The 19,255-nt window shown below is 42.5% G+C and overlaps 1 protein-coding gene across 3 annotated transcripts in view; it reads right to left on the reverse strand.

The window, feature by feature from the left end:
• LOC120936326 (thyroid adenoma-associated protein homolog) overlaps positions 1–19,255 on the reverse strand; it is an 82,453-nt gene that overhangs the window by 47,529 nt on the left and 15,669 nt on the right. For all 3 annotated transcript variants that reach the window (XM_040348576.1, XM_040348584.1, XM_040348591.1), the window contains 7 exons: positions 15,828–15,855; positions 15,537–15,685; positions 12,153–12,275; positions 10,828–10,948; positions 6,896–7,041; positions 3,437–3,518; positions 3,220–3,356 (listed from right to left, as the gene is read on the reverse strand). In XM_040348576.1, the coding sequence (XP_040204510.1) occupies positions 3,220–3,356; positions 3,437–3,518; positions 6,896–7,041; positions 10,828–10,948; positions 12,153–12,275; positions 15,537–15,685; positions 15,828–15,855 (786 nt within the window). The remainder of the gene's footprint in view (positions 1–3,219; positions 3,357–3,436; positions 3,519–6,895; positions 7,042–10,827; positions 10,949–12,152; positions 12,276–15,536; positions 15,686–15,827; positions 15,856–19,255) is intronic.

Consider the following 19,255-nt stretch of genomic DNA (forward strand, 5'->3'; position numbering starts at 1 on the left):
GAGCACAACTGTATGAATGGGTAAGAGAAACAGTGGACATTCTAGAACCCCACACTCCATCATCTTTAAGAAGAAAAGCAAAGCTGAACATGTTAAACAAAATATAGTGTGTGTGTGTATGTATGTATGTATGTATGTATGTATGTATGTATGTATATATATATATATATATACATATACACATACATACATACATACATACATACATACATATACACACACACACACGGAGGTGTGGGAGGAGCTGTATTTGTTTCCCCAGATAACCCCTTTGGTGGATACATTCACTGGTACGGTCACTTCATTGAGGACATTTTGATGGTGTTGAATGGGAATGAGAACATCCTTGGCAACTTTTTGTCTTATGTTAATGACAATACATATAATCTCCATTTTACTAGTAGAGATCACCCTTGCAGGGAAATGCTGATACTTGGGATTTTGTGGCCAAGACATATCGCAATCCATGCTCAGGTAACACCACATTGTTTACCACTCATCCCATACCATTAGATCGATACCAGTGGGTGAGTTCACATGGCCGAGTAAAAATTGTTTAAATTGTGTCTGGTTTTACAGAATGGAGTATCGAAGGCTAGACGGCTAGCTAGCAAAAAGAATAGCGGAGATCTTTTGAGAAGTGATAGGAATAGGATTATAAACAAAAATAATAATCTGAGTTGAATATCAGGCGATTACATTTGTGACCACCCTTTCCAAAGAGTATCGTTATTTGTACATATAATTAGGAAGAATATTCGGACAAGCAGCAAAGAGGGTGCAGATTTTCAATTTGCTGAACACCCACCTTAGCCACTCTTCACTCTCAAAGTTATTTTAGCGCCTCTGAACAGGCTCAACCTTCCTGTTCAAGTTCCTTTCCATGCAGCATGGGTACCTGTAGGTATTGTCATTTTTGTAGCAGAACGTTTGGTTCTGCAGTCAGTCAATCAGTTTGCTTGTACTTCTTGCAATATGTAGGGTGTACGACCCGATCAACGAGAACGTGAATAGAGGAACATTTTTGTAGCTCCAGCAACCCAAGATGCCTCTAGTCATTTTGAAAAAGAAACATGGGGGGGGGGGGGGCTGCTCTTTCAGATTTTATGGGATTGCAGATTATTGGAGTGAGAGGCGAAGTGGATTTTTAAATTGCAGACTAGGGTCCCACAGAAATTAATCCTCAGATGGGACATAGATCTAAAATAATGTTTACATCTACAGCTCGCTGAACATTGGTATAATCAGCGAGCTCTTGATAAGAGAAATTATTTGTTGAAATAGCATTAAATATTAAAACGTACCTATTTAATGTGAAACTTGTGCTTTTTTCTGCAGAGATGATACATTCTGGGTCCAACTTGAGATAAACAATGTGTGGAGGGCAGCAGGTCAGAGTACAGAGGCTCAGGAGAGCACACTACATGAGGTGGAGCAGGGCACATTGTGTGGCGACAGGGCACATTATAATAGGACAGACTGTTGGGCACATTGTGGGGGACACATCTGGGCACACTACAGTTTCGGCTTTCTTCTTCTGGTTCCAGAAACTTCTCCAGCTCTCATAACTTCTCCACTGGTGCTCTGTTCCCCGCAAGCCCCTCCTCCTATCCTGTCCACCCCAAATTATGTCACATACAGCCACTCTGGAAAGACAGGAGGGGAGGAGGGGCTGGCAAGGAACAGCACGCTACAGCCAATAGCATGCCAGCCACTTTCCTGCCTACCTCTGCCTGCATCCATGCGATACTCCTGTCAGCTGCTTGTGACTGACAGATCACCATGGAACCCCAGTTGAGAAACACTGCCCAGGGCCAGGACAAGGGGTAGGCAGGAGCGGAGGCGCAGTTTGGCATGTTCGCCCTGGGCACTAGATGAACTTGTCCCAGCACTGACACTGCCCATTTGCCCCTCCCCAGACAGCTAAACAAATGGTTTTGTAGGGAGTTGAAGAAGGATCAGAGGAGCTGGGTCATCACAGAGAGTAATTAGAAACTCCCAGAAGAAGAGAGGGCTGTGCTGGGAAATGAACTATTCCTGGATTAGTACATTTTCTAGCATGTTCAAAGGCTCATTGCAACATAATTTATGGAAAGGGGGAAAAAAATATATATAAAAAAAAAAAAAAATCACTACAGGTAAGCATTTAAAATACATGACTTTTCTGTTCTCTTACACTTAATAGTTAGTAACAGGGTCTCTTTAACCACTTCCCGCCCGGTCAATAGTGAATTGACAACCGGGAAGTGGTTTCGTTATCCTGACTGGACGTCTATTGACGTCCTGCAGGATAACAGCCGCCACGCGCCCGGTGGGGCACGCATCCCGGCGATCGGTGATGCGGTGTGTCAGTCTGACATAGCCCTACACTGATCTCGAAAAAGAGCCTCCGGCGGAGGCTCTTTACCACGTGATCAGCCATGTCCAATCACGGCTGATCACAATGTAAACAGGAAAAGCCGATGATCGGCTTTTCCTCACTCACGTCTGATAGACGAGAGGAGAGCTGATCGGCTGCTCTCCTGACGGGGGGGGGGGGTTTGTGCTGATAGTTTATTAACGTAGCCCCCCCTCGGATCACTGCACAGGACCACCAGCATGCCTCCTAGGACCACCAGGGATGGGCATCCACACAGGGAATGGCAATCGGTGCCAAGGCAGCTGCCAATCAATGCCCAGGCAGCATTGCAGCCTTTCAGTGCCCAGTGTCGCCTATCAGTGTACAACTTACTTATTTACAACATTTTGTAACAGAAAAAATAAAAACTTGATTTTTTTAAAAATAAATTTGGGTATTTTTTTATTTGTATAGCAAAAAATAAAAACCCCAGAGGCGATCAAATACCACCAAATGAAAGCTCTATTTGTGGGAACAAAATGATAAAAATTCTGTTTGGGTACAGTGTAGCATGACCGCGCAATTGTCATTTAAACAGCGACGGCGCAGAAGGCTGAAAATTGGCTTGGGCAGGAAGGGGAGTAAGTGCCTGGTATTGAAGTGGTTAAGCTTAGGCCAAAAGTTTATATTTCACTACACCCATTAATACATTGAAAATTACAGGTACAAACGTGCTAATGTTACTTGGTGGCAGCAACAGCAAAAAGGGCATTTTTTTAAACATATACATCTAGGCTACATCAGGTATCATTGTGGTCTTTGAGGTCCCAGCAGTGTATGTGGCTAGCATGACAAAATCTTTGCAAGACTGAATTTATTACCTGCATGTCAGCTCCAAGCCACAGAAGTCTGGTCACAACAGAGGTGGTGTCTGTCTCGGCTTTCACCAGAAGCTTTCCTCTGATTTTGTGAAGAGTAGTGGTTTGCTTGCACACACATTGCAACCAGAGGCAAAACACTGTATTCATGAAAAAAAAAAAAAACATAAGTGCATGTTGCGACCTTAACATTAAAGTATTTATCCATTTAAATATTTACCTTGAAAACTGTAGTACTGCTCAGTATGTCCTTCACATAGAGAGTCTATGGCAGGAAGAAGGCACTCCAACATAGTCAAGTCCTGTGAAAACAATACATATACTATATATTAACCCTTACACATACCCACTGAAGTGACTAACCTCAGGCGATAAGCAGGATTTGTTTCATCTCTGTATCTGTGGCCTTCTTCTCCTTCTTCTCCTCTACAGATGTTTAAAAACAGATCAAAAGCTTTTCCTCAGCTCCAGAAGACAGGGGGTGGGGGGGATCTGAGGTCACACATTGCACAGCATAAAGCAGGGAGCCGAGTCTAAACTGAGACTTGAGTAAAGGGAAAGAACACAACTCCCTCTACACAATCTCACAGGGAAACATGCACAGGTGAGGCTGTCAATCACCTTCTGTGTGCTGGGGGGGAAATGGGAAGAGCTGGCTCCCGAAATTTGGAATAACCCGTCAGAAGTGACTAATTAAGATAACAGAGAGAATAGAGAGGAGACAGAAATCACACTCGGTGCTAGGTAAGTGCACACTATAGAGGGATATGCTCTGTTCATTTTTAATTTTATAGGTTTGCAACAACTTTAAAGTGATTGTAAAGGCTATTTAAAAAAATTAAAATAAAATATATAAAAAATAAAAACACCACACACACGTACTTACCTCCTCTGTGCAATTGGTTTTGCACAGAGCAGCCAGAATCCTCCTCTTCTCGAGTCCCTCTTCTATACTTCTGGCCCCTCCCTCCTTTGAGTGCCCCTCAGCCAGCAGCTTGCTACAGGGATCACCCAAGCCGAGTCAGAGCTCCGTGTATCCATTCAGACACGGAGCTCCGACCTGGCCCCGCCCCATCCCTTCTGATTGGCTGACTGACTTTGATTGACAGCCGCTGCTCTGTCTCAGCCAATCAGGAGTGTCCTGAATTGCTGGGGGGATCGTTGACATCGTCGGAGAGAGAAGGGGATCAGGTAGGTAATTGGGGGGGGGGGGGGGTGCTGCTACACACAGAAGGTTTTTTTATCTTAATGCATAGAATGTATTAAGATAAAAAACCTCTGCCTTTACAACTCCTTTAACGACTTCATTACTGGGCACTTAAACCCCCTTCATGCCCAGACCAATTTTCATCATTTTTTTTCCACAAATACAGCTTTCTTTTGGTGGTATTTGATCATCTGCGATTTTTATTTTTATGCGCTACAAACAAAAAAAAGACAGAAAATTTTGGGGAAAAAAAACACAATATTTTTTACTTTTTGTTCTAATAATATCCCAATTTTATTTATTTTTTTTCCTCGGTTTAGGCCGATACGTATTCTTCTACATATTTTTGTTAAAAAAATAAAATCGCAATAAGCGTATAGTGATTGGTTTGCGCAAAAGTTATAGCGCCCTCAAAATAGGGGATAGATTTATGATTTTTTTTTTACTAGTAATGGCGGCGCTCTGCGATTTTTTTGTCAGGCCTGCGATATTGCGGCAGACATATAGGACACTTCTGACACAATTTTGAGACCATTCCCATTTATACAGCGATCAGTGCTATAAAAATGCACCAATTACTGTATAAATGTGACTGGCAGGGAAGGGGTTAACACTAGGGGGTGAGGAAGGGGTTAAATGTGTATCCTGGGTGTGTTCTAACTCTGTGTGGAGGGGGACTGACTGGGGGAGGTGACCGATGCTGTGTCCCTATGTACAAGGGACACAGCATTGGTCTCCTCTCTCCCTGACAGGACGTGGAGCTCTGTGTTAACACACAGAGCTCCATGTCCCTGCTGTCACCACCGATCGCGGGTACCTGGCGGACATTGCAGCCGCCAGGCACGCGCATCGGCATCTCAGCGATGCGCCGGCACAGTGTTTCCCCCCTGCGCGTCCCCAGTGGCGCGCGTGGGGAATGCACATAAAAGGACGTCCAGGGACGTCCACCCGGCAGTTGAGAACCGCGCTGTGGACATCTTTCATCTATAGCGCGGCTCTCTAGTGGTTAAAAAGGTCAGAGAAGTGTAGGTTTACATTTATTCTTTTTTTTTTTAACCACTTCAGACTCCACCAGCCAACATGAGACCCGCTCAGAATCATCAACCATTCTCATTGTCCCCAAAGCAAAATATCTGCAGTACTGTCTGGAGGCACTTAAAGTGGTAGTAAACTCTAATTGTTTATTTATATCTACAGGTTAGAGCTGCACGATTCTGGCCAAAATCAGAATCACGATTTTTTTTGCTTAAAATAAAGATCACAATTCTCACGGCGTAAAATCTTTTACATTTATACAAAAAAAAAAAAATGGGCTAACTTTACTGACTATTTTTTTTTTTTAATTCATTAAAGTAAATTTTTTCCCCAAAAAATTGCATTTAAAAAGACTGCTGCGCAAATACAGTGCAACATAAAATTAGTGGGTCCTTGCAGGATAAATGTCATTTTTGCATGTGTGCGCTATAATCTGTTGTGTACTGTCTATGGTCTTATAGCAGCACCATCTTAGATGTATAGCATTTTTAGGGTGTGGGCCCCCCAAGTATGTTTTTAGATTTTGCGACTTTATGGTGGACACATCGGACACTTGATACATTTTTGAGACCAGTCATTTTTACAGCGATCAGTGCTATAAAAAGGCACAGATTACTGTGAAAATGACACTGGTAGTGAAGGGGTTAACCACTAGGTGGCGCTTATTGGGTTAAGTGTGTCCTATGGAGTGATTTTAACTGTTAGGGGGAGGAGCTACCAGTGACACGTCACTGATCACTATTCCCGATCACAGGGAACATTCGATCAGTGACATGTCACTAGGCAGAACAGGGAGAATGCCTTATTTACAAAGGCACCCCCCTGTTCTGCCTTTGCAGACTGCAATCGTGGGCCGCCCAGGAACATTGAGTTCCTGGGACCCGCAAGTGCACTCATTGCTGGGCGGCAAATTTAAAGGGACTTACAGGTACGCCCATTTTCCATTGTGTAGACATAAATGTGCGTGCGTTGGTCGCCAAGCAGTTAATGTAGGAATGTCCCAGCTTTTCATTATTATATCCAGTCGCCCATTTTTTGTGCCTTCTCTTGTGGACTGCTCTCTCCCTATTGGCCTGGTTCAATTTCCACGCTCCTCAGCCCAGATAATATGCCATACCTCCAACTCCGTGTTCTAGATCCACTAGAATAGCTCACATGAACTAACAGACTGGTAAGTACAGTTTGATAAGAAACAGAACTCTCTGTGCCTTCATATGACACATTGAGATTTGTTTACAGCAGAAGCACTAAAGCCCAAATTCTTAGGTGTAATTTTGCCGCTTGCTCCTTTCCTGTGAAGATAAGCAGCAGTACCAATGAAAAAAGTATACAGATTTTAATAATGTTATTAAACTGTGAGCAGTGAACTGTAAGAAGCCACATTACTTTAATGTTGGTTGATAAAGTATAAGGCAATACATACAAGGCTGCTGTTACCTGGCAAGGAGAATGCAAGACACAGGTAAGAAGGTTTTCACGACCACAAGTGAGGAGCCCCCGTAACAGTGCAAGCAGCCCTAGTTTATCCACAGGGGGGTGAGAGAGAGACACATGTAGCATTCCAAACTGCACATCACCATAGCCTGCAAAGTAAACATAATGTGCAATTAGGTGACTCCACCGCCCAACATAATGTACATTTCTGTGACTTAAAGCGGAGTTCCACCCTATTTTACAACATCTTCCTACAATTGAAGTATGGGGGGGGGGTTTCTAGTTATACTTACCTCAGTGGATGCAGCATCTGTCCCTCAGGGTCTCTGCATTGAGAACTGAGCCACCGAACACATACTAGCTCATTATGAATTACTTACCCGAGATCGAAGCCCCCGAATCGGTCCTCGATCACCTTCTCAACCGCCGCCATCTCTCCCAGAGCGAGTTCCAGGTATCGCTGTTCCGGCGCTGTGACTGGCCTGAGCAGCGATGACGTCACTCCCACACATGCGCACGGGAGCCGCAAGCGAGGGCACGATCACCGTCACCAACGGCACGCTCAGTGCACCTGCGCAGTTGTCTACAGCGTGCATGCGCCGTAGACATCGGTGCCCCTTTTTTGGAAAATATCTCCTTAACTGTATAGGTTAAGGAGATATTTCTTGGACCTACAGGTAAGCCTTAATCTAGGCTTACCTGTAGGTTAAAGTGGTCTGTAAGAATTTACAACCACTTTAATAAATGTAAAGTTATGCACTTGGGGGCTAAAAATATCCATGCACCATACATACCATGGGGGGGGGGCGGACAACAACTGGGGGAGTCAATGGTGAAGGATTTGGGGGTTCTGGTAGATAAGTTTAATAACATGCAATGCCAAGCTGTGGTAGCAAAATCCTTTCTTGTAATAAAAGAGGTATGGACTCCAAAGGGAGAGACATAAATGTTGTCCATGTACAAATCATTAGTAAGGCCTCATCTAGAATATGCAGTTCAGTTTTGGGAAGCAGTTCACAAAAATACTAAATCGTGGAACTGGAGAAAGTATAAAGAATGGCAACCAAACTAATAAGAGGAATGGAGAAACTCAGCTATGAGGAAAGACTTGTATAAATACACAAGTGGTCCATATAGTTGAACCAGAACTTGGTGTGGAGCTATTCACTTTGAGGTCATTATAGGAGGACAAGGGGGCACTCTAAAAGACTGGGAGAAAAATATTTAAGCCACACGATAAGAATATCGGACAAATGTTTATCCTTTTTTTTGTGCATGCTAGTCTCATATTGAAAAAGGTTACTAAAGTTATTAAAGGGGTTTTCCACCCATTTTTTACGTTTATTAAAAGTCAGCAGCTACAAAAAGTGTAGGTGCTGGCTTTTAATAAACTGACACTTACCTGCTCCACGGCTCCAGCGACGCGCCGGACGGGGCTCCGCTCCTCGCCCCCCCCTCGCCGGCCGGCGTCTTCATTCCTAGTGTGGGCACCCGACAGTAACAGCTTTCGGCTTCACGGCCGGGCACCCACTGCGCGAGCGGCGCGGCGCCGTCCGATTGGACAGGCGCTCGCCTACAGGGAGAGGCTGTGAAAAGGCGATTAAGCTAATCGCCTTTCCAGCCCCTCGGCGGAAGGAGGAAGTGGGACAGGAAGTCCCCTTCTCCTGAAGCCCCCACTCCCCCCCCCCAAAAAAATGACATGCCAAATGTGGCATGTAAGGGGGCGAGGAGTGGGTTAAGAGGAAGTTCAATTTTTAGGTGGAACTCCTCTTTAAAATTCTCGAAAGACAGAATACAAGTTCGGAAGTGATGTAATGCATTCTTTCATTTCCAAGCATGTGTGGTTTTAGTCACACGATTTCTTTTGTACAAACACCATTCTAATTTACACGGAAAATTGCTTGTTCTGTTATTGTATGAGAAAAAAAATCCATGAATGTCCCTTCGGATAATTTTGCATTAACTATCGTGATCAGCTCTTGAAAGCTGTGTACCAATGATTAGGACGATCGTTCCGAAAGCGGTAATTTTCATTCGATTTTCTGCTTGTACGAGCCATTAACCTCCAATCGTGGAAGGGCTTCTTCACAGTAAGAGCTGTGAAAATGTGGAATAGACCTCAAGAACTAGTTCTGGCCATCTCAGATTGTTTAACTACTTGCCGACCAGCCGCCGCTGTTATACGGCGGCAGGTCGGCTCCCCTGCGCGAGAGCCCGCAGCTATACGTCGGCTCTCTAAGCGGCCACTAGGGGCGTGTGCGTGCCGCCCGCTCGTCCCTGACTCCCGTGCCCGGCGGGATCGCCGCCGGGCACCCGCGATTGCTCGTTACAGAGCGAGGACGGGGAGCTGTGTCTGTAAACACACAGCTCCCGGTCCTGTCAGGGGAAAAATGCCTGACCGTCTATTCATACAATGTATGAACAGCGATCAGTCATTTCCCCTAGTGAGGCCACCCCCCCTATAGCTAGAACACACCCAGGCAACATACTTAACCTCTTCCCCGCCGCCTAGTGTTAACCCCTTTCCTGCCAGTGGCATTTTTATAGTCGTCCAATGCATTTTTTATAGCCGATCGCTATAAAAATGCCAATGGTCCCAAAAATGTGTCAAAAGTGTCCGCCATAATGTCGCAGTGCCGGGGAAAAAAATAAAATAAAAAATAATTCGCCGATTGCCCCCATTACTAGTAAAAAAAAAAAAATAATAAAAATGCCTATAACTTTTGCGCAAACCAATCAATAAACGTTTAATGCGATTTTTTTTACGAAGAATATGTAGAAGAATACGTATCGGCCTAAACTGAGGAAAAAAACTGTTTATTTTATATATTTTTGGGGGATTTTTATTATAGCAAAAAGTAAAAAATATTAATTTTTTTAAAAATTGTCGCTCTATTTTTGTTTATAGCGCAAAAACTAAAAAACGCAGAGGTGATCAAATACCACCAAAAGAAAGCTCTATTTGTGGGAGCCACGTCGCACGACCGCGCAATTGTCAGTGTTAAAGCAACCCAGTGCCGAATTTTTTTTTTTTACGAAAAATATCGCAATAAGCATTTATTGATTGGTTTGCGCAAAAATTATAGCGTCTACAAAATAGGGGATAGTTTTATGGCATTTTTATTAATATATATATATATATATATATATATATATATATATATATTAATATTACTTTACTAGTAATGGCAGCGATTTTTATCGGTACAGCGACCTTATGGCGGACACTTCGGACACATTTTTGGGACCATTGGTATTTTTATAGCGATCAGTGCTATAAAAATGCATTGATTACTGTAAAAATGCCACTGGCAGGGAAGGGGTTAACACTAGGGGGCGAGGAATGGGGTTAATTATGTTCCCTAGATGGGTTCTAACTGAAGGGGGGTGGCACTGACTAGGAGAAATGACAGATCGCTGTTCATACATTGTATAAACAGACGATCCGTCATTTCTCCCCGACAGGACCGGGAGCTGTGCATTTACACACACAGCTCCCGGTTCTCGCTCTGTATCGAGCGATCGCAGGTGCCCGGCGGTGATAGCTGGAATCTAAAATGACGTATAGCTATGCGATTTCGCGCAGCCAAGCAGACCTGCCGCCGTATAACTGCGGCGGCTGGTCGGCTAGTGGTTAAACCTGACCAAGGCTGACCGCACAAAACAATCTCATTGCACAATCTGCTTTAGCTCTACCATAGACTATGTAGTGTAGGGGCTGCCTGATTTGAAACTAATTGTACAATCAAAAATGTATAGCGTATGGCCAGCATAACTCTGTATGTAACCAGTCCACAAACAGAATAAGAAGGCCAAGAAATCATGCAAGGTCAGAAGGGTGAAGCTTAAAATGTAGTAGCAGCAATACCGTATTGCTCAACCTGGCCTACTAGCGATATTAAAAAGGTAAAAAAACACAATTATGACCAACTCACCATGTGTCATCTGCTGTATAAGGTTCATGGCAGCTTGAGCGGCAGACTCCATGATTGGCCCTGTATTTGCAAGAAAGGCCACAGCTGTCCCTGCCAACAGCCTGACATCTCGACTAAAATTCTAGAAAAGGAGAACATTAGTTACTAGACATTAGCAGTCCAGCCAAAGCAACTAAAAACAAACTAGGTTAGAGATTTGTAAAAAATATTATACACCTGCCCATCTAGGACTAGAGAGTTAATTAAATTAAAAATGCATTAAGTATATTTGTATTCTATTCCAAAGTCAGCCAGTTAATCTTCATATAAAACTTTGTAAAAAAAAAAAAAAAAAAAAAAAGTCTTATTTTAATTCATTTAGTTGGGCTCAGCCACTTTGGTTTAATCCAAGTATCAGTATTGTGTCTGGAAACACCAACAAAAAAATTATTTTCTTTGGCAAACTGAGTAAAATAAAACCTCCTATAGGCTTGTAATGCTGTGTTTTAGGTTTAAGTTCTAGTTTAAAGGTGGGCTCCATTTATTTATACAGCTAAAAGCATAGGGCTGGCAAGGGAGGGGAGGGGGGGACAGATTTTTGTTTGCTGAAAATTGACTTTCACTCACAGGTTTCTTCCCCATTCATACCTTGTGGCTGGACAGTGAAGGAGATACCGTACATCACTGTGATTAGCCCATTCTCCCGTCTCCTATCAACATGTTTCTTGCACTGCAATACAACCAGCTGGCTCCCTGTGCTGCTTCTCCCTTCCACTTTCTGAGCTCCAGTATACAGTAGGCTAAAGCAGCCATAGAGTATACAATTTTCTCTCCTTCCACCACAGGTGGAAAAAAAGAAAAATGTGATTCCCCTATCAACACATTCAGCAGTGGTGGTGGGGGGGTAGAGAAGGGAATACCTCTCCGAGTGCTATTGTGTTCTGTCAGCAGGGAGCCTTACCTGCAGGCCGAATTCTATGGTCACTGCTGGCAGCTATGGATAGACTTGTGGAACAACCAGCCTGCCCATAGATCAGTCAAATGTTGGCCTGTTAAATTTCAACCGGTCCCTACTGAACCGGCCAAGATTAGTTTCATATATGGCTGGCTTAATTCAAGACAAATGCAGACATGTTTACACTGCATGCACTAAAAATACATGTAAAGATGAATTAAAGATTTCAGACTTGGACAAATGTGTGTCTTCGCAATCTGCTTTACACATTTTACAACATATGTCTTCATTACAGATCACCAACTAATCACGGGATGTTCCAGAGTATTTTCGATTGTGAACTGGTTTGTAGGTGTCTAGATCTGCATTGTTTGCCAGCAATATTAATTACCTGGTTTGTAACTATATGAAGAAGGGATTCCAGAATGCTTTCAAGGGGGTTCGGGATATCAGCAGATTTCCAAATGAATGGACTAACATTCTCTGCTACTTCCCTAAACAGCTGAAGGCACAACTATAAGAAAACACATGTGGTTTAAAAACAAATAGAAAAAACACAGACAATTACGCAATGTTAAACGTGAGGTGTAAGTTATCACATTTCTTTTTACCATTTACAATGCTTTCAGATTTCTCCCCCCCAAAAAAAAGGCAGATTTGGAGGAAGCCGAGAGCCATATGAGGTACTTTTTGAGTTAGGAATACAGACTTGGATTGATTTTACCAGAGCTTGTCACTTTAAATGTGACAGCTGCATTAGTTTGCTAGGGTGACAATGCCCACTCACCTCACTGGTAGCTATTGATAAATAGCAATCGTACCCTAGTACAGGACTACATCAGCATAACATAGGTGGATGTATTCTGTTCTGGAACAATGATAACAGTCAGCAGAGGCAGAGAGCAAGCAGAGTTATCAGCTCACAAGGACCTGTACTGATCAAGAGGTATTTTTGTTTTGGACTTACTGAACAGATACAACATATGCTTTTAATGATTTAACAGACTAAAATTCAGCAAATAAGACAGGATCACTGTTAGGATTTCATGTATTTATATGTTCTGATGCACAAATACAGTGGCAAGGAAAATGTAATCTGATCCTCATCTAAAGTCACAAAGATAGACAAATACAATGTGCTTAAAGCGGATCTCCACTCTAAAGTGGAGTCCCGCTGATCGGAACCCTCCCCCCCTCCGGTGTCACATTTGACACCTTTCAGGGGGGAGGGGGGTGCAGATACCTGTCTACAGACAGGTATCTGCACCCACTTCCGGCCCTACGATACGGGCAAAGGACGGGTTTTTTCCTTCCTTCCCGTCCGTCCCCCGTTGTATGCTGGGAACACTCGGCTCCCAGCACACAGCGGGAGCCAATCGGCGGGCGCAGCGCGACTCGCGCATGCGCCGTAGGGAACCGGGCAGTGAAGCCGGAGCGCTTCACTTCCTGGTTCCCTCACCGAGGATGGAGCAGCAGGGTGACGAGCGATCGGCTCATCATCTGCTGCGATCACCGCTGGACTCCAGGACAGGTAAGTGTCCTTATATTAAAAGTCAGCAGCTGCAGTATTTGTAGCTGCTGGCTTTTAATATATTTTTCCTGTGGCACATCCGCTTTAAGGTGAGAACACAATTCTAATTTGTTGTGGCCTGATTGAACACACTCATTAAACATTGCTGGAGGGAAAAGTTAACCCTTGAAGTTATTAGCTGGTTGAACCTCCTTTGGCAGCAATGGCTTCAAGCAAGCTCTTTTGGTAGCTCTGGATCAGAGCTGTACAACGTTCAGGAGCATTTTTGACCATTCCTCTTTACATCTTCATCTCAAGCACATTTGTGTCTGGTATGAACAGCTCTTTTGAGGTCATTCCACAGGATCTTTACGGGGTTAAGGTCTAGGATCTTGACAGATTTTCTTTTTCTGAAGACAGTCTGTGCTGGATTTACTTTGATGCTTGAGGTCATTGTCCTGCTGCACCACCTACTACTAAGCTTCAGCTGGTGGACCACCATCGTGACATTATCCTGTAGGATATTTTGGTAAACTTGGAAATTAATTTTCTTTTCAATGATGGCAAGTGGTCCAGGCCGTGAGACAAGCCCAAATCATGATTTTCCCATACTTCACTGTTTGGATGTTGGCAAGCTGTGCCATTTATGCACCATTCATAGTGTTGAGTACTCTTCTCAAACAATTTAACTTTTGTTTCATCAGTCCACAAAACATTCTCCCAGTAGCACTGCAGTTTGCCAAGGTGCTCTTCAGCTAACTTCAGGTGCAAAGCAATATTTTTTGGAGAGCAGCGGCTTACTCCGTGGTGTTCTAAAATATACACCCTGCCTGTTCAAAGACTTACATATGGTAGACTTAAGAACAGGGATGTTTGCCAGTTCCAGTGATGTCTTCAAGCCTTTAGCTGCTCCTTGGGGGTTGGAGGGCTTCTTTACCTCCCTGAGGATTCTGTGTTGTGCCATGAAAGTCATTTTGGCTGGGTGCACACTTCTAGGAAGAGTAGCCACAGTACTAAACTGTCTCCATTTATAGACACTTGTCTGTCAACTGATGGAAGCCTACACTTGAGATTGCTTTGTATCCCTTTCCAGCCTTATGCAGATCAACTATTCTTGATCGTAGGTCTTCAGAGAGCTCCCTTTTGCAAGGCATGGTTCATATCAGCTGATACTTCCTATGAACAGCAAAATGTTTGAGGGACTTATCAAAGTAGCTCTAACCCACACCTCCAAACGACATTCCACCCTAGGTGTGCAAACTATTGACTCCAATTAACTTTTGTTGAAGTAATTAGTCTGTGGGTGCACTTTTTTCTCCAGCACTGTGTTCAATGATGACATGAAAAATTGGAATGGTTTGTGTGTCATCAGCTTAAGCACATTGTGTGTGTCTAGTGTTGTGTCAGACGAGGATCAGATCATACTATATTTCATGGCACATTACTGCAGAAAACAGTTAATTCCAAGGGGCCAGATTCAGGTAGATCCGCGCAATATTTGCGTGGGCAAAGGGCAACGAGTTTTGCTCTGCGCCTACACGAAAATATTTTGATATGCCCGCGATTCACGGAGCAGTAGCTCCGTAAATTGCGCAGGCGCTATGCTAAATAGCCCGGCGTAAGGGCGCCTAATGTAAATGATCCCGCCGGGGGCGGGAATCATTTAAATTAGGCGCGCTCCCGCGCCGAGCGAACAGCGCATGCTCCGTCGGGAAACTTTCCCGACGTGCATTGCGGCAAATGACGTCGCAAGGACGTCATTTGCTTCTAAGTGAACGTGAATGGCGTCCAGCGCCATTCACGAATCACTTACGTAAACGACGTGAAATTTAAATTTCACGAGCGGGAAGGGCGGCTATACTTTAGCATTGGTTGCCCCTGCTATAGCAGGAGCAACCTTGCGCTAAAGTCGCCGTACGGAAACTACCTTGCGTGCGCAGGGCCCGCGCAACTTTTGTGAATCGGTGGTAGTATGCAATTTGCATACTATACGCCGATCACAATGGCCGCGCCCCCTAGCGGACAACGCAAGAATGCAGCCTGAGATATGAAGGCATAAGGAGGCTTATGCCTGTCATATCCTAGGCTGCAGTCCGAGTAGCGAGGTTCCTGAATCAGGGGCATTCGCTACGCGGGAGCAAAACAGCTATTGCGCCGCGCAACCTATGGTTGCGCGGGCGCAATAGCTTCTTGAATCTGGGCCAAGGTGTTCATTCTTGCCACTGTATAGCTAGAAAAGTTATTGTACCAAATCCTCAATCTTACTTTCACTGAAAGATGAGTGTGTTCAGCACTTTGCGAGACATGATCATTAACCACTGCAGACAAAGTTGCAGAGACTTTTGAAAGCAAGGCAGGTAGGTGCTGGGTAAAATATGTCCGTCCTGGTTGGCTTCCTTCCAAATACATACAAACTGAGGAAAGAAATGAAAACAGTCAAAATGACATGCATACAGCACCCTATGGTGAATTCCAATTTAAAGGAAGGCTGGATGAGATTGGAATTAAAAACAAACAAGTGATAAATGAACACCACCATGCAACAGGGACAAGTACCTGCCTGCAGATCTTCAACATGCAGCACCTGTGATTAATGATACAAGTACAGTTTTAGATTATTTTTAGTATACATATATACACACATACACCCCAATAAACTGTATACAGTAATAGCAAAACACATAAAAATAAAGTGACATTAAAAAGTTTTGTTTTCATTCAAAAAACAAACATCTTATACTTGCTTGCTCTGTGCAGTGGTTTTTTTTTTTTTTAAACAATAGATTTTTATTGAAAGTATTTACTTAACAGTACAGATTAAAATTGTCACATTAATCCTTAGTAACCAACCGAGTTACCTTGGTTCATGAGATTGTTCTTATAACAATACAGTGCTTGGTAGCCTGTACCAGCCTACCCCTATCGGGTTCAATCTGTAGGCATGGCTAGGCCTCCAATTGAGTTAACTATTTGTGTCTAGAAAATCATAAAGAAACAGAAAATGTATGCATATATATACATATACATATATGTATATATACACATATATACAGAAATTAAATGAACTTAACAAAACTTGCTACACAGATCAATAAAGTAGGTCCAGGATAATACTTTACAGCTGGGGTAAGCATATATCTGACTTTGACGTGTTTCAAACTTGACAATAGATTAAATATTACACTCTTTTAAGTATTTGGATGCTCTAGGATGGGTGATCCAAGCTAACCATTTCTTTCTGAACGTAGTAATGGAATAATTTTTATAAGCCAGCATTAATTCGTATTGGGCCTGAATATTGATTCTAGCTATAACTGTCGATAAGTTGGGTGCGTCTTTGGATTTCCACAGGCTGGTTATAGTGAGTCTTGCTGCTACTAGTGTGTGGAATACAATTGTTCTATATTCTTTAGGATAGATATCCAGATTGATACCTAGTAAAGCTGTGGCTGGGTTTAGTTTATTTAGGATGCCTGTGAGATCTGCTATAAAGGAAGTAATTGAATTCCAGAAGCTATGTAGATTTTTACAGCTCCATAATATGTGTAAAAGGTTTCCTATCTGATCGTTGCATCTCCAACACTCATTAGACGTTGAGGGATAGATTTTCGCTAACTTATATGGGGTCAGGTACCATCTATTTATTATTTTTTGTGCATTGTCCCAGTGTTCAATACATGCTGATGACTTGCTAGCTATATGGATTGCTTTTTTCCATTGGTCCCAGGTAAATTCTTGCTTTAAATCTTTCTCCCACTTAATCATGTGTGCGTTTTTGTTGTCAAATGGGTGGGTAGATAGTAGATCGTAAAAGAGAGATATTCCCTTTATCATTTGTTGATTTTGGCGGGTGAAAAATTGCCATATAATTAAGGGGATTTCTACAGGGTCAGTCGGATTAAACTCTTTTAGTCTGGGGTGTTTCCTCAGTTTGGTTAGAGTGATCTCTTTGTATTGTAAGGGTAGATTTGCGTAAAGATGAAAACCTTCCTTAACCCATTCATCTACAATTAGACGTATTCTACAATAGTTGAGTGCACCTGTCGGTATCATCAATTTTATTTTATTTTGGATATTTTTAGTTTTTGAAAGTATATGTTTCCAAGCTATTAATGTGGATCTGATACTAAGTAAGTTGGGAATGTTAATCTTTGGAAGTATAGCGTAAGCTATTGCTAGGGCATACAGATCATGTCTTTTTGTGACTTGTTTTTCTATGTTTAGCCATAGTTTATCTTCCCTATTGTTGAACCAATATCTCATCTGATCTAATAGGGTTGCATAGTAGTAGTTTTTGATGTCAGGTAGGTTCATCCCTCCTAAAGATTTTCTGGTTGTTAAAATGGAGAATGCCACTCTGGGTTTTTTCCCATTCCATATGCATTTTTTAAGTTTTGTATTCAGTTGTATGAAAAATTTGGCAGGGATTGGGATGGGTAAGCATCTAAAATAGTATAATATTTTAGGGAGGGTTTGCATTTTAAATGCGGCTATTTTCCCCACCCAGGAAAGCTGTGTTTTTTGTATATTTTGTAGGTCTTTGTTGACTACTTCTAAAAGGTTGGGAAAATTAACTTCGTATATTTTGGTTGGTGGGTAGGAGAGTTGTATTCCCAGATAGCTTATTGTGGAGTTGTCCCAGTTGAAGTTATTTTCTTTGCGTAAAGTATTAATTAGCATCATAGGGATGTTCATAGGGAGAGCATAACACTTGTTTTGATTTATTTTGTAATACGACACCTCACCAAATCTTTCTAATAATTTGTGAGCTTCTGGCAGGGAAGAAGTAGGGTTAGATAATGTGAGTATAATATCGTCTGCGAATAGCCCTACTTTATGTTCATATCGTCCTATAGTTATACCTTTGATGTCGGGGGTTGATCGTATATACTCTGCAAGTGGTTCTATTGCTAGTGAGAAAATTAATGGGGATAATGGGCAACCCTGTCTGGTTCCGTTAGTAAGGGAGAACGTTTTAGAGATTACACCTGATGTGAATACTTTGGCCGTAGGTTGAGAATATAGTGCCATAATTGCCGAATGGATAAATCCATGAAATCCGAATTTGGCTAGAGTTTTGGAGATGTAGGCCCAGTGCATTCTGTCGAATGCCTTTTCAGCATCTAATGCTAAAAGTACGGAGGGAGTTCGATCAGTGTGAATTTGGTCAATTAAGTTAAGGACTCTTCTAGTGCTGTCTGGTGCTTGTCTCCCCTTAGTAAATCCTACTTGGTCTGGTCCTATTAGGTAGGGGGTAATGTTTATCAATCTGTTGGCCAGGATTTTTGCATAAATTTTTAGGTCAGAATTTAATAATGAAATTGGTCTATAATTGAGAGGGGATGAGGGGTCTTTGCCTTGTTTCGGAATTGTTATTATTATTGCTTCCAATAGTTCTTTGGGAAAAGGTTTAGAGTTAGCTAGATGGTTAAACATGTTAGTTAGATATGGAACTAGAGTTTCTTTAAAGGCTATGTAATATTCCGCTGATAGGCCGTCAGCTCCTGGTGTTTTGTTTTTGGGCAATTCTTTGATTACTTTAAGGGTTTCTTCAGGTGATATTGGTTTATTCAATTGTTCTAAGTCTATAGGGTCAATATTGGGTAGTTTTATATTATCTAGGAATTTTGCTATATTTTCCAGGTTAGGTTGGGGTGTATTGCTCTCCTCTTTTAGATTGTATAGTGACTCATAATATTGTGCAAATGTATCTGCTATTTCTTGAGGGTTGATTACTACTTTACCGGAGGTGTGGTGTGCTAGTTTATGGATTTTATTCTTTATTTGGCGTTGGCGGAGTTGGGAGGCTAGTAGTTTTCCTGCTTTGTTGTTCTGGGAGTAGTAGTTCATTTTCATTCTTTTTAAAATTTTGTCTTGATCTGATATCAGAATGGCTCTCAAATCAGATCTTAGTTGAGTAAGTCGGCGATCTAGGTTAATATCTTGGGATTGTTTTTTGTGTAATTCTTCTAATTTGGTTATTT

The sequence above is a fragment of the Rana temporaria genome, chromosome 1 (genome assembly GCF_905171775.1).
Source record: "Rana temporaria chromosome 1, aRanTem1.1, whole genome shotgun sequence".
In the NCBI taxonomy this organism is placed as follows: Eukaryota; Metazoa; Chordata; class Amphibia; order Anura; family Ranidae; genus Rana; species Rana temporaria.